The sequence below is a fragment of the Ranitomeya imitator genome, chromosome 9 (assembly GCF_032444005.1).
Source record: "Ranitomeya imitator isolate aRanImi1 chromosome 9, aRanImi1.pri, whole genome shotgun sequence".
Taxonomy (NCBI): Eukaryota; Metazoa; Chordata; class Amphibia; order Anura; family Dendrobatidae; genus Ranitomeya; species Ranitomeya imitator.
Window position 1 is genome coordinate 151,297,648 of NC_091290.1, and position 15,643 is coordinate 151,313,290.

The 15,643-nt window shown below is 44.9% G+C and overlaps 1 protein-coding gene across 1 annotated transcript in view; it reads right to left on the reverse strand.

Annotated features, from left to right (window-relative positions):
* Positions 1–6,352: 6,352 nt before the first annotated feature.
* Positions 6,353–15,643, reverse strand: part of GINS2 (GINS complex subunit 2) — a 34,881-nt gene continuing 25,590 nt past the window's right edge. Inside the window, exons 2-5 of the mRNA XM_069739431.1 lie at positions 9,848–9,962; positions 9,213–9,312; positions 7,251–7,377; positions 6,353–6,896 (exon numbers count right to left, since the gene is read on the reverse strand). Of these exons, the coding sequence (XP_069595532.1) occupies positions 6,774–6,896; positions 7,251–7,377; positions 9,213–9,312; positions 9,848–9,962 (465 nt within the window). The 3' untranslated portion in view covers positions 6,353–6,773. The remainder of the gene's footprint in view (positions 6,897–7,250; positions 7,378–9,212; positions 9,313–9,847; positions 9,963–15,643) is intronic.

A 15,643-nucleotide genomic window follows, 5' to 3' on the forward strand; every position in this document is an offset into this window, starting at 1 on the left:
GCATGCGCGGTCGGAAAAAGCGGTCCGTCGGCAGCAAAAAAACGTTGCCACAACTTTGCAGGATGCGGTTTTTCCCATAAACGAGGCATTGCGACGTATTGCAAAAAACGCTAATGTGAAAGTAGCCTAAGGGAACCAATAGTCATTAGTGCACATTTTGTCCTTTTAGTCTAGGGGTGTGAAATATTTGTGTTGACACCGGTCATCTTCGTTACAGGGAATATCCATGCAGAATCATTTACAATGGTCAAAGTCCACCGCATCCTGCACAGGATTTAATATCTTAAGCATTGCTCACAGATCACCCTCCCAATGCTGGACAGGATCATAAAGCAACAGATTGCAGCACAAATCTGCACCAACATAAGAGTTAATTTACGCCCATCCCACCCTCTCTTGCAGTCTCTTCTTCCCTAATAATTGGGCTCAGTGCTAACAATACTAATTAACCTCTGTTGCAGCATATGTATAAGGCGACCGGGCCCTATTTTTATGGAAATGGCTGGGGCGGGCAGCTTCCTCCTTTGTCAGGCGGTTCTGAGCTGCCGCTTTCTTTCATGTTCTAGTGAATGTGTCGGCAGTGTGGCCACAATCAGCGCAGCGCTCGGATACTCTGCATCACAATATGAGCTATTAACCAAAATTACAGATCTGTGTCTGATCTATATCCTGAGAGAGACTCTTGCACATCACAATCCATGAATAAGTCATGAGGAGCAGAGCAGTAGGAGGTGCCGGATACTCCTCCACCATCTACACCGAGCACAGGACAAGTGTCCTCGGCGCAAATTTGTTCGGGTTCCCTCTAATTCAGCAAGCTATAGTGCATGCCGAATAAGCTGGAGAGGGAACCCGGCTTCCTGGATCGCGCCTGCTGATCGGCACTGCAGCTGCATGTGTCGCGGCTGTGTCACAGCACATGCACGGACAGCTTGTTTGTTGGGCTCTCCATGCATGTGCTGTGCTGCGGCGCCGATCAGCGGGTGCGATTCAGGAAGCCGGGTTCTCTCCGCAGCTTATTCGGCATGTGCTATAGCTTGCTGAATAAGAAGAAACCCGAACAAATTCACTCAACTCTACTCGTAATCACATCTGATGGCCTGACCTGCAGAGAGCGGTGCAAGGACGGCTCTGGTGTCACTTATGTATGCACTACATGCCAATACATAAAAGTAGATTTTCTCCTTACCTCAGCGCCTAATTATCAAAAAGAAATTCTTAAAAGATGATGCTAAAACCCCGTCGTCTTCCCGGACACTTCAACAGCCCAAATCTCTGACTGCTGGAAAGATAAAGGGATTTAATGACAGTGAAGTTGCCAGCACTAAGGGTAGGTCCATACGTGATCAGATGTAGATCCGGAGCGCCACACACGGCTTTACCAGCGATTTCACCCCAGAATTTGCAAAAGGTAAAATGCACAATGAAAATCTGCAGAAAGAATGGACATGATGTGGATTAAAATACGCACTGCCAGTGACATAGTCCGAGAAGTTATTTTTTTCCGTGATTTCATGAGATCCTGTCCACTTTAGTGCTATTGTAAAAGACTAGAAATGTGCACAGAAGATCACGTGTGAACATACCCTTAGATTACAAGGTACAAATGTGCAAGACTTTTACTTTATCCTGCCATTAACAGCAGCAAAAACTACAGAAACATCTATCGGTACAGATCCACCACACTAGCTTATGACAGTCTGCTCTGACCTGGTTTGTATTCCCTAAAAAAAATGTACAATTTTATTTTTTATCAAGACAATGAATAAATTCCTGTGAACCCTCTGTAAAGCGCCGTGCAATTAATGGCGGTATATAAGTGAGTAAAATAAATAAAAATCAAGTTTGCAAACCTGCTCTAGCAGACATGCACCACCAGAGGGCGCACCACAGGCGCCGACCTCATAGATCACTTCTTTCCTAACACCTGGTTTGTGCAAGAGATTAGGGGGGGTTTGTGTAGGAGGTCACAGGCAAAATTCCCCAAATTTCAACAGTTGGAAAAGCAAATAATGCCGGGTACACAGGAATAATCTGTGCTACACCGGCTGCAGAGGACTTTGCTTTTTACCATGTTATAGCGGCCAAGCGCAGGTTACCAAAAGCAAAGCCAGTTATCTGCAGACAATGAGGGACGCACCAGAGCTGTGTTATAAAGGGGTGAAAAGGGATCTCCCCAGAAACTGCTGAGTGTGCACGACAAATAAGATGTGCTGAATGCTGAGGCAGACTTATCCCCGGGGGAGACAAAGGATCTATCAAAATATGTACCTGTGGGGGAGTACCACACATTAATCACTAAACAATGAACATCAATGAGACCCAACACCAGTCAGATATGGAATATTAGAGAAGTGTAGGCGAGTGTATTACCCACTCCAAACTGGTGAGACCCCCTCCAAAATCAGGAGGCCAGAACGCAATCAGAACACCAAGGGCCCCATCATTATTGCACTTGCACCTGTTTTTATTTATCTTTCTTAAATTTCACCATTGTGGTCGGAGTTTCCAGAGCCTTTAGCTGATTCATCAATAGCAATTTTGTAAAATGTTCTACGGTCCCCCCATAGTGATTTTATGTACACTGGATATTTTTTATACAATTTTTGCACCATTTAATAAAATGTGCGACTTTTAATAAAGACCATTTTTTTGACTTTGCACAACTTTAATGAACATTTTGAAGAATTTGTTGTAAACACGGCCACAGATACCACAAGACAAAAAAAAAAGAAAGAAAAGGAACAAATATACCTGCAAATGAATCAAGGCCTAAATCTGCCACAGGCACTCTCAAGGACCTCTATGGTTACAATGGAGACGCATCGCCGACCCCCGATCATGTGACGGGGGTCGGCGATGACGTCATTTCCGGCCGCCCGGCCGGAAGTGGTAGTTAAATGCCGCTGTCTGCGTTTGACAGCGGCATTTAACTAGTTAATAGGTGCGGGCAGATCGCGATTCTGCCCGCACCTATTACGGGCACATGTCAGCTGTTCAAAACAGCTGACATGTCCCGGCTTTGGTGCGGGCTCACCGCGGAGCCCTGCATCAAAGCAGGGGATCTGACCTCGGACGTACTATCCCGTCCGAGGTCAGATAGGGGTTAAAATATGCCCCATATAATCCTGCATAAAGGTTAATAATGGCCCCATAAGATGCTCCATAGACACATTTGCCCAATATAATTCTGCACAAATATTGATTATGGCCCCATAAGAGTCTCCATAAAGATATGTGCCCCATATAGTGCTGCACAAACGTTGATTATGGCCCCATACAGACACTTGCCCCATATAGTGCTGCACAAACGTTATGGCCCCATAAGATGCTCCATACAGAGCATACTTGCCCCATTCGCTGTTGCTGCGATTAAAAATAAACAAAATCACATACTCACCTCTCCGTCGCTCAGGCCCCCGGCACTTTCAATATTCACCTGACTTCGTTCCGGCGCCGCTCCATCTTCAGCATCTTCTGCACTGACGTTTAGGCATAGGGCACGCACTAAGCATGTCATCGCGCCCTCTGACCTGAGAGTCACTGCAGAAGACGCTGAAGACGGAGTGGCGCCTGAACGAGGAGCAGGTGAATATCGCGCTGCGCTCCCCTCCCTGTTATACTCACCTGCTCCTGGCGCGGTGCAGTCCCTGCTTCCCCGGCGCCGCAGCTTCTTCCTGTACTGAGCGGTCACCGTTACCACTCATTACAGTAATGAATATGCGGCTCCACCCCTATGGGAGGTGGAGCAGCATATTCATTACTGTAATGAGCGGTACCATGTGACCGCTCAGTACAGGAAGAAGCTTGGGAGCCAGGGACCTGCAGGGACTGCGCCAGGATAATTAGACAGCCCCCGCTCCCCCTCCGACCCCTGGGTACGACTCGAGTATAAGCCGAGAGGGGGACTTATACAGTGGAAACCCCCCACAAGTGACATCACTTTGGAAAGTAGACCCCCTAAGGAACTTATCTAGATGTATGGTGAGCACTTTGAACCCCCAAGTGCTTCACAGAAGTTTTATAATGTAGAGCCATAAAAATAAAAAATCATATTTTTTTTTCTTCACAAAAATGATCTTTTTGCCCCCAATTTTTTATTTTTCCAAGGGTAATAGGAGTAATTAGACCCCAAAAGTTGTTTTGCAATTTGTCCTGAGTACGCGGATGCTCAACATGTGGGGGTAAACCACTGTTTGGGTGCACGGTAGAGCTCAGAAGGGAAGGAGCGCTGTTTGACTTTTCAATGCAAAATTGGCTGGAATTGAGGTCGGACGCCATGTCGCGTTTGGAGAGCCCCTGATGTGCCAAAACAGTGGAAACCCCCAATTCTAACTGAAACCCTAACCCAAACATACCCCTAACCGCAAACCTAACCCTAACACACCGCTAACCCTAATGCAGACCATAACCCTAAACCCAACCCAAACCCTAATTCCAAACCTAACTCTAATCCCAACACTAACCCTAATCCCAACCCTAACTTTAGCCCCAACCCTAACCCTAATGGGAAAATGGAAATAAATACATTTTTTTTTTTTTCATTTTATTATTTTCCCCTAACTAAGGCGCTGATAATGGGGGGTTTGATTTACTATTTATAGCGGATTTTTATGATTGGCAGCTGTCACACACTGAAAGACGCTAAAAAAGTTTTTGCATCACCACATTTTGACAGCTATAATTTATCCATATTTTGGCCCACAGAGTCATGTGAGGTCTTGTTTTTTGCGGGACGAGTTGACGTTTTTATTGATACCACTTTCGGGCACATGACATTTTTTGATCGCTTTTTATTATGATTTTTGTGAGGCAGAATGAACAAAAAACAGCAATTCAGGAATTTCTTTTTGGAAGGGAGGGGAAGCTTTTATACCGTTCAGCGTGTGGTAAAATTGATAAAGTGGCTTTATTCTTCGGGTCAGTACGATGACAGCGATACTTCATTTATTTAATTTTTGAATGTTTTGTCGCTTTTACACAAAAACTATTTTATAGAAAAATTAATTATTTTTGCATCGCTTTATTCTGAGAGCTATAACTTTTTAATTTTTCTGCTGATGGAGCTGTGTGGCAGCTTGTTTTTTGCAGGACAACATGACGTTTTCAACGGTATCATTTATATTTACATCCGTCTTTTTGATCGCGTTTTATTGCACTTTTTGTTCGACGGCATGACGATAAAGCATTGTTTTTGCTTTTTTTTTTTTTTTTTACAGTGTTCACTAAAGGGGTTAACTAGTGGGACAGATAAATAGAGCGGGTTGTTATGGACGCGGCGATACCAAGTACGTGTACTTTTACTTTTTTTTATTTACATAAATAAATGGATTGATTGGAAAAAAATTTTTTTTTTCTTTATTTGGGGATTTTGTAAAAAAAATATTTTTACACATTCTAATTTTTTTTTTTTAACTTCATAACATTGTCCCAGGGTGGGACATCACTACATAATGTGAGATCGCTGATCTGACTCTTTGCATAGCACAGTGTCAGATCAGCAATCTGACAGGCAGCGTAGCAGGTGCTGACTAGCCACCTCACTTAAGGACCCGGAAGGACCCCTCGGCCATCTTGGAGCAGGGGGTCTCCATGGAGACCACCGGCACAACACGACTGCATTGCGTTGTCCCGGTGGGAGAGCGCAGTGAGCCCCCTCCCTGCGCGATTGTTCTCTATGCCGCTGTCACTACTGACAACGGCATCAGAGGGGTTAAATGCCCACGATCGGCGCTAGCACCGATTGTGGGCATTGCTGCGGGGTGTCAGCTGTCACATACAGCTGACACCCGCACGCGATAGCTGCGGCGCTCACTGAGACCGCGCCGCCGTACTAGTACTGCTGTTTGCGGGAACACAGTTCCCGAAGAGCAGTACTAATACGGCGCATGTCGGGAAGGGGTTAATTAAAAAGTGCACCTGAATTACTACACCCAACCGGGCTGCGCCAATCACTGGTGACCAAAACGCTCACTCGAATACTTTGCACTGTTTGAAAATATCATGACCATTCAGCAATCGGATTTGGGCTTACAATGAAGCCAAAGGTTGTGACCCTTTTCCTCTTTGAAAAACAATTCAATTACCGGGTCTAAAAGTCAGGACCTCCGTCTGTGAGCAAGTATGGAGAGGCATCATATACGAGCTGCTCCTAGCTATCCATGCATAACACTGACATTCATCTTAATGGTGGACATGCCAGACTACAATTTCCCAGCATTTTTGGTGTTTCCTAGCAAAATCTAATTTATTGGGTTGTAATTTGCACACTCAGAAGATACAACCCCATGAATTATTTCTCATTATGAAGTGATTTTCTCTCTACAAATGAGGGGCCAGAAATGGACGGAGCGGAGGGATCACATCATTTATTTCACACTTGTGGACAGCAAAGATGTTGGCAGACAAGGCTCAGAGCTCCCTGCCTTCTGCAGATAAAAATGTATAATTCCAGATCCATAACAAGTCCCATGTGCTGGATATGGTGCGAACACAGCAGCGTTATCCTTACAGATGGCACTTTTTCCCCAGTCTTCTTACACGGGCCTGCCGGACAGGTACATTTCAGTCCCACCTGATGCTCTGACGGCAGAACACAGGGGGTACATGTTCCTGTCATGCTAGCAGGACACATCTTGTCTGCTGGCAGGCCAGGAGCACAGATGATGTCCGTGTATGCCAGATAACCAAACTCTGGCATGGAGACCGGAAGGGTAAGTCACAGTGACCTCTGCACGCAGATTTGTAATGAGGTTGGCCCGGCGGGTGGGTTATTATTCCTGGGACTGTCCATCCTCCGAGTTCTGCAGGCTGGTGCGTAATTTATACATGTGGTTTAATGACTCGGTGAGAAAAGTTCCAATGGTGTTAATTTCCATCAGCGTCAAGTTATCCAGCTGGCAAATGAGAAGAGAGAGACGGGTAACAGCGGGGAGCGACAGGCAGGTGGACAATTAGATGCGTTTAATCAGAGGAGACTATGACGGACGCCAAGCTGGACAAAGGCGCAGAGAATCAGCCGCCCATCGATACCTAGAATTACAGTAATGGCTCCAGCTCTGCAATCTGCAATGGCCGGAGCTCAATGCAGACAGATTCTCATCCCCGTGCCATCTTCATGCTGTGTGATATGACAGCTCGGGACACCACCGTTAACTAAACATTGACATTTCTGATTTTCTGCACATTAAACCTCAGTAACAAGCAAACAGAACAATCTCGTCCAAATCACAGCTCTGCCCCATCTGTACCTTGGCGTGGGCTTCCTGCTCCCGCACAAAGCTGTCGGCAGACAACCGGAGCTTGGCGATCCGAGTGTCCCATGTGTCCTTAACAAGTGTCCGGATCTCATCAGCCTTCGGGATGTTGTCGGAGGCACTGAGAAGAAGAAACAAGATGCATCAGTGACTAATGACATGTATGTCTCCCCCTATACAGGACCTGGATACTCTGCTGAAGGCCTCTATAAGAGACCAATTGTCATGGCCATTCGGACAATCCCTTGTATAAGGGTCCATCTGTGATGAGCAGATTACAAGGGGTCCTGCAGCCGAGACCCTCAGCGATCAGTTATAGTTGGTTATAGAAGTTTATAACGGGTGTTTAATATACCTGCAGCATCACAACACATTACACTGGACTCTGAGAAATCAATGTGCGTTCTGTGTAATTGTAGGGACCGCCGCTCCTCCAGTGTTAGGGAATATCAGCAGAATAAACTCACATCCTGCAAAGATCTGCAGCTAGGCCCAGTTCACACAACAGATGTCATCCGCAACATGTACATTATATTCTAAAGGATCTTGTGCACAATGTCGGGACGATAAAACACAGGGGACTTTTCATAAAGAATACTGCTGCATTTTTGCCCTGTGGCAACGTACCCTTGATGGGCTTGCCTGATGACAGACATTTACGGCATATCCAGTCCTTAGACTCACACCTTCCTTTAGTACAGACGTCCCAATTTGATCAACTGTAATCAGAAATCCCATACCAATAAATGTAGAGAGCCACGACCGGGCTTCCACCTCTCTTATCACTGTGCCACAACTCTGGTCAGAGAGGAGGATCGGGGGTCCCCCAATTCTGAAGAGGTGGGACCTGCTTCGATAAAACATTAACAGCTTCCCCTGTGAATGTGTCACATTTGTCAGTCATGAGACAATGTGGGTGAATACCCAAAATAACTCGGCACTCTGTGAGTGCCGAGTTATTTTGGATATTTGCTATTAAGGGTGGGATACCCTACTTGAGCACCAACACTCATACCCCTACAGAGTGCCGTGTTTGCTTACTTTTACAATGTGGGTGAACTCAGTCTATTTTACAGGGCAGCATAGTGGCTCAGTGGTTAGCACTGTATGGTGGCTCAGTGGTTAGCACTGTCATTTTGCTGCGCTGGAGTCCTGGGTTCAAATCCCATCAGGGACAACATCTGCAAGGAGTCTGTATGTTCTCCCCATGTTTGCGTGGGTTTCCTCTGGGTTCTCCGGTTTCCTCCCACATTCAAAAGACATACTGATAGGGAATTTAGGTTGTGAGCCCCATCGGGGACAGTGATGATAATGTGTGCAAACTGTAAAGCGCTGCAGAATATGTTAGCGCTATATAAAAAAATAAAGACGAAAGATTATTATTTGAGTCCATTTCGCACAGTGGGGTCCGAACATACATTTGGTAGCCGCATACTTTGGCTGCATACCCAGTGTGTACAGGGCAAACGTGTAGGTGTCAGTATTTTCAGCCAGACCATGGAGTGATTTGCTCATTCTTTTGTCTGACCGATGCCCTGCTTACACTGTTCAATGTTCGGGAACGTGCCTTTTTTTACAGACACTCGTGCCTTTTATCAGCCCAGGATAGACAGGGGTCCTGAACACCCCTCTACTAAACTCAGAAATTCTGATTTGTAAGGCCGACACCTCATACAAGTACTCATAAAAGCGCAGCTCATGAGCAGTCCGGTACAACAAGGATTGTGGATTGCCCATGGTCCAGAGTTTGGAGCTGCACTCGGACCCAGTCACGTCCATCTGAGAAATCCAACACTGATGTGAACTCATCCCAAACGTGGCCTGCATTAGATAAGTATAACCCTGTGCCTGCTGACATCGTATGTGATCGGTGATGACTTCACACGAGTGCTGGGATCCTCTGTAGTTACTGACACTCACCTACATTACATACACAGCACGGATTATTGCACTTACTGGTTTAACAATAACTTGGTGAGCTCCATGTAATGAGGATTTGGCATCGGCGTGAACGCATCTTCTCTCCGCTCACTGTCTCGCATTTCCTCCAGCTTCTCTAAAGTTAAAGATGAATATAATGAATATTTTATATCTGCATTAATCTCCCGTTTATACAATCTTTATGAGAATTTCAGAGGATAACATCTCCAAAACGGATATTACTAAAGAGGATAGGAGACGCCAGGACTGATCCTGTGCACTAAGAGGACATGTGGTCAGACAAGAATGGGGGCACATAATGGACCCACAGCTATCGCACCATCTGATATATGGGCCAGATAAAGGCACAGGGCTTCCCCAAGATGTTATCCTTCACTAAAAGTTTTGTTCCAGCCCTAGATATAGAAGGGCTGTCATCACCACCGTCCGTATCATCTCCAGCTCCACAATAAAAGCAGAGGTCAGGACGGTTGCACAGGATCTCGGACTCTGTCCATGTACAGAACGAGGAGATGATGGGCGCAGCTCCATCTCTCTGGGGAAAGAGAAGTCAGTCTGCCACAAATCCCGATATCATTGGTGATAGCTTCTTGTATGCAGCCTAGGAAGACCCCTATGTATGTCCATACAAGTAGACAACTGACTCTTACCAACATCCATCCACTCCGGAGGTACGATGCGACACTTCTGCCGTTGCTTCAGATTGATGGCGAGCCACAGCGGCACCTGCACAGGGAGCCCGGGGTTAAAGGGACCGAGATCACCCTGGAGAAAAAGAGGAACATAGGTAAGGAGCCATCTATACCCGGCAGATAATCACACCAGAAGGGACTACAGACAGCGAGCAATCAGCCCAGAGAGAGAGAGAATCTGCAGTTATAACATATAGGAATGACATCACTACTGTCCATATGACAGTGTAATATACAGCAGTGACGTCACCTCCGTCCATATGACGGTATAATATACAGCAGTGACGTCACCTCCGTCCACATGACAATATAATATACAGCAGTGAAGTCACCTCAGTCCATATGACGTTATAATATACAGCAGTGACGTCACCTCAGTCCATATGACGGTGTAATATACAGCAGTGACATCACATCTGTCCATATGACGGTATAATATACAGCAGTGAAGTCACCTCAGTCCATATGACGGTATAATACAGCAGTGACGTCACCTCAGTCGATATGACGGTGTAATATACAGCAGTGACGTCACCTCAGTCCATATGACGGTATAATATACAGCAGTGACGTCACCTCAGTCCATATCACGGTACAATACAGCAGTGACGTCACCTCAGTCCATATGACGGTATAATATACAACAGTGACGTCACCTCAGTCCATATGACCGTATAATACAGCAGTGACGTCACCTCAGTCCATATGACGGTATAATACACAGCAGTGACGTCACCTCCGTCCATATGACGGTATAAAATAAAGCAGTAACGTCACCTCCGTTCATATGACGGTATAAAATACAGCAGTGACGTCACGGTATAATATACAGCAGTAACGTCACCTACGTCCACATGACGGTATAATATACAGCAGTGACGTCACCGCCGTTCATATGACGGTATAAAATACAGCAGTGACATCACGGTATAATATACAGCAGTAACGTCACCTCCATCCACATGACGGTATAAAATACAGCAGTGACGTTACCTCCGTCCATATGACGGTATAATATGCAGCAGTGACGTCACCTCAGTCCATATGACGGTATAATACAGCAGTGACGTCACCTCAGTCCATATGACGGTATAATATACAGCAGTGACGTCACCTCAGTCCATATGACCGTATAATACAGCAGGGACGTCACCTCAGTCCATATAACGGTATAATATACAGCAGTGAGGTCACCACAGTCCAATGACGGTATAATATACAGAAGTGACGTCACCTGTGTCCATATGACGGTACAAAATACAGCAGGGACGTCACCTCAGTCCATATGACGGTATAATATACAGGACAGCCGTCACCTTCGTCCATATGACGGTATAATATACAGCAGTGACGTCACTGCAGTCCATATGACGGTATAATATACAGCATTGATGTCAACTCAGTCCATATGACGTATAATATGCAGCAGTGATGTCACCTCCGTCCATTTAAAAAGCAGGGTGGATTTGATTTAAATCTAACTGATTTAAATCACGATTTAAATCACGATTTAAATCACTAGTCAGTAAGGCTTGATTTAAATCAGTGATTTAAATCAAAGTTTCTACCTAACTGAATTTGACTCCGCAGAGGTCCCAGCCTCTTCTTCACGGCAAAAATGTTACAACATGAACAGAGTTGAGAAAAAGACCTTAATCCTATTGTTCTACAAACCTATGAATACAGAATCAACCCCTTCAGTGCCAAGTCCAAGAAGTTAGACAATATGTTTCTGATTGTTTGGAGTGGAATAGATCTGCACAACACAAGAAGAATGTGAATCTAAGTGTGAGGAGGAGGAAGGGACATGAGTCATCTTCATCACCGCACTTCTCATGATGTTGCCTCATTCGCGCCACCAGGCCTTGCATCTCTTTGTTGCATCGTTTGCATTTTGCACGCATGCCTGCCTTACCGATAGGCGAAGGAGCTTCATTAAAATATTCCCAAACTGGGTCTCTTTTACGGCCTGCTGCCATTATAAGGAAAGAATGTAATAAACCTCAGATCGTACACACAAACAGATCCAGACTTGTCTGTCTGTGGCTATGCTGAAGTATTGTGCTCAAAGTTTCACTTTCATTTTCTTGTCTGCTTGCCCTTCCTCCTCCTTCTTCTTGGACTTGGCACTGTAGGGGTTGATTCTGTATTCATAGGTTTGTAGAACAATAGGATTAAGGTCTTTTTCTCAACTCTGTTCATGTTGTAACATTTTTGCCGTGAAGAAGAGGCTGGGACCTCTGCGGAGTCAAATTCAGTTTTGAGAACTGCGTAAGTAAAGCGAGCGTCTGTGATAATATAGGAGAGAAACTGCCCACAAATCCTACAAAAACCTCTGGAAGAGCATGGCATTATGAATGTTACACATATACAGCCTTTATTCTACTGAGTTAAACAACTCAGCTTTATCTCATGATGGAAGAACCTTTGGATGGTAAAACATTTTCCTCAAAAAGCAGTTCATTGATAAAAATCCGATTTAAATAAAAAAAATCCGATTTAAATAAAAAAAATCCGATTTTTTTATTTTTTTTAAAAAAAACATTGATTTTTATCCACCCTGTTTGAAAATATAAAATACAGCAGTGACGTCACCACTGTCCATATGACGGTAATAATACACAGGAGTGACGTCACCTCAGTCCATATGACGGTATAATATACAGCAGGGACGTCATTTCAGTCCATATAACGGTATAATATACAGCAGTGATGTCACCTTCGTCCATATGACGGTATAATATACAGGAGAGCGTCACCTCCGTCCATATGACGGTATAATATACAGCAGTGATGTCACCTTCGTCCATATGACGGTATAATATACAGGAGAGCCGTCACCTTCGTCCATATGACGGTATAATATACAGAAGTGACGTCACCTCCGTCCATATGATGGTATAATATACAGCAGGGACGTCACCTCAGTCCATATGATGGTATAATATACAGCAGGGACGTCACCTCAGTCCATATGATGGTATAATATACAGCAGGGACGTCACCTCAGTCCATATGATGGTATAATATACAGGAGAGCCGTCACCTTCGTCCATATGACGGTATAAAATACAGCAGTGACGTCACCTCCGTCCATATGACGGTATAATATACAGGAGAGCCGTCACCTTCGTCCATATGACGGTATAATATACAGCCGTGACGTCACCACAGTCCATATGATGGTATAATACACAGGAGTAACATCACCTCCGTCCATATGACGGTATAATATACAGCAGGGACGTCACCTCAGTCCATATGATGGTATAATATACAGCAGGGACGTCACCTCAGTCCATATGATGGTATAATATACAGGAGAGCCGTCACCTCCGTCCATATGACGGTATAATACACGGGAGTGATATCACCTCCGCTCATGACGGTATAATAAACAGCAGTAACATCAACTCCGTCCATATGACGGTATAATATACAGCAGTGACATAACCTCAGTCCATATGACGGTATAATATACAGCCGTCACGTCACCACAGTCCATATGATGGTATAATACACAGGAGTAACGTCACCTCCGTCCATATGACGGTATAATATACAGAAGTGACGTCACCTCCGTCCATACGACGGTATAATATACAGCAGTGATGTCACCTCCGCCCATATGACGGTATAATATACAGCAGTGATGTCACCTCCGCCCATATGACGGTATAATATACAGCAGTAACGTCACCTCCGTCCATATGACGGTACAATATACAGCAGTGACGTCACCTCCGCCCATATGACGGTATAATATACAGCAGTAACGTCACCTCCGTCCATATGATGGTATAATATACAGCAAGACGTCATCTTCGTCCACATGACGGTATAATATACAGAAGGGACGTCACCTCTGTCCATATGACGGTATAAAATACAGCAGTGACGTTACCTCCGTCCATATGACGGTATAATATACAGCAGTGACGTCACCTCCAACCACATGACGGTATAATATACAGGAGCGACGTCACCTCCGTCCATATGACAGTATAATATACAGGAGAGACATCACCTCCGTCCATATGACGGTATAATATACAGGAGAGACGTCACCTCCGTCCATATGACGGTATAATATACAGCAGTGACGTCACCTCCGTCCATATCACGGTATAATATACAGCAGTAACGTCACCTCTGTCCATATGACGGTATAATATACAGCAGTGACGTCACTTCTGTCCATATGACGGTATAATATAGAGCAGTGATGTCACCGCAGTCCATAAGACGGTATAATATACAGCAGTGACGTCACCGCAGTCCATATGACGGTATAATATACAGCAGCGACGTCACCTCAGTCCATGACGTATAATATGCAGCAGTGACGTCACCTCAGTCCATATGAAGGTATAATATACAGGAGAGACGTCACCTCCGTCCATAGGAAGGCATAATATACAGCAGTGACGTCACCACAGTCCATAAGACGGTAATAATACACAGGAGTGACGTCACCTCAGACCATATGACGGTAAAATATACAGGAGAGACGTCACCTACGTCCATATGACGGTATAAAATACAGCAGTGACGTCACCTCCGTCCATATGACGGTATAATATACAGCAGTAACGTCACCTCCGTCCATATGACGGTACAATATACAGCAGTGACGTCACAGCCGTCCATATGACGGTATAATACACGGGAGTGATGTCACCTCTGCTCATGACGGTATAATAAACAGCAGTAACATCACCTCCGTCCATATGACGGTATAATACACAGGAGAGACGTCACCTCCGTCCATATGACGGTATAATATACAGCAGTGACGTCACCTCCGTCCATATGACGGTATAATATACAGCAGCAACGTCACCTCCGTCCACATGACGGTATAATATACAGGAGAGACGTCACCTCCGTCCATATGACGGTATAATATACAGCAGTGACGTCACCTCCGTCGATATGACGGTGTAATATACAGCAGTGACGTCACCTCCGTCCACATGACGGTATAATATACAGCATTGATGTCAACTCAGTCCATATGACGTATAATATGCAGCAGTGATGTCACCTCCGTCCATTTAAAAAGCAGGGTGGATTTGATTTAAATCTAACTGATTTAAATCACGATTTAAATCACGATTTAAATCACTAGTCAGTAAGGCTTGATTTAAATCAGTGATTTAAATCAAAGTTTCTACCTAACTGAATTTGACTCCGCAGAGGTCCCAGCCTCTTCTTCACGGCAAAAATGTTACAACATGAACAGAGTTGAGAAAAAGACCTTAATCCTATTGTTCTACAAACCTATGAATACAGAATCAACCCCTTCAGTGCCAAGTCCAAGAAGTTAGACAATATGTTTCTGATTGTTTGGAGTGGAATAGATCTGCACAACACAAGAAGAATGTGAATCTAAGTGTGAGGAGGAGGAAGGGACATGAGTCATCTTCATCACCGCACTTCTCATGATGTTGCCTCATTCGCGCCACCAGGCCTTGCATCTCTTTGTTGCATCGTTTGCATTTTGCACGCATGCCTGCCTTACCGATAGGCGAAGGAGCTTCATTAAAATATTCCCAAACTGGGTCTCTTTTACGGCCTGCTGCCATTATAAGGAAAGAATGTAATAAACCTCAGATCGTACACACAAACAGATCCAGACTTGTCTGTCTGTGGCTATGCTGAAGTATTGTGCTCAAAGTTTCACTTTCATTTTCTTGTCTGCTTGCCCTTCCTCCTCCTTCTTCTTGGACTTGGCACTGTAGGGGTTGATTC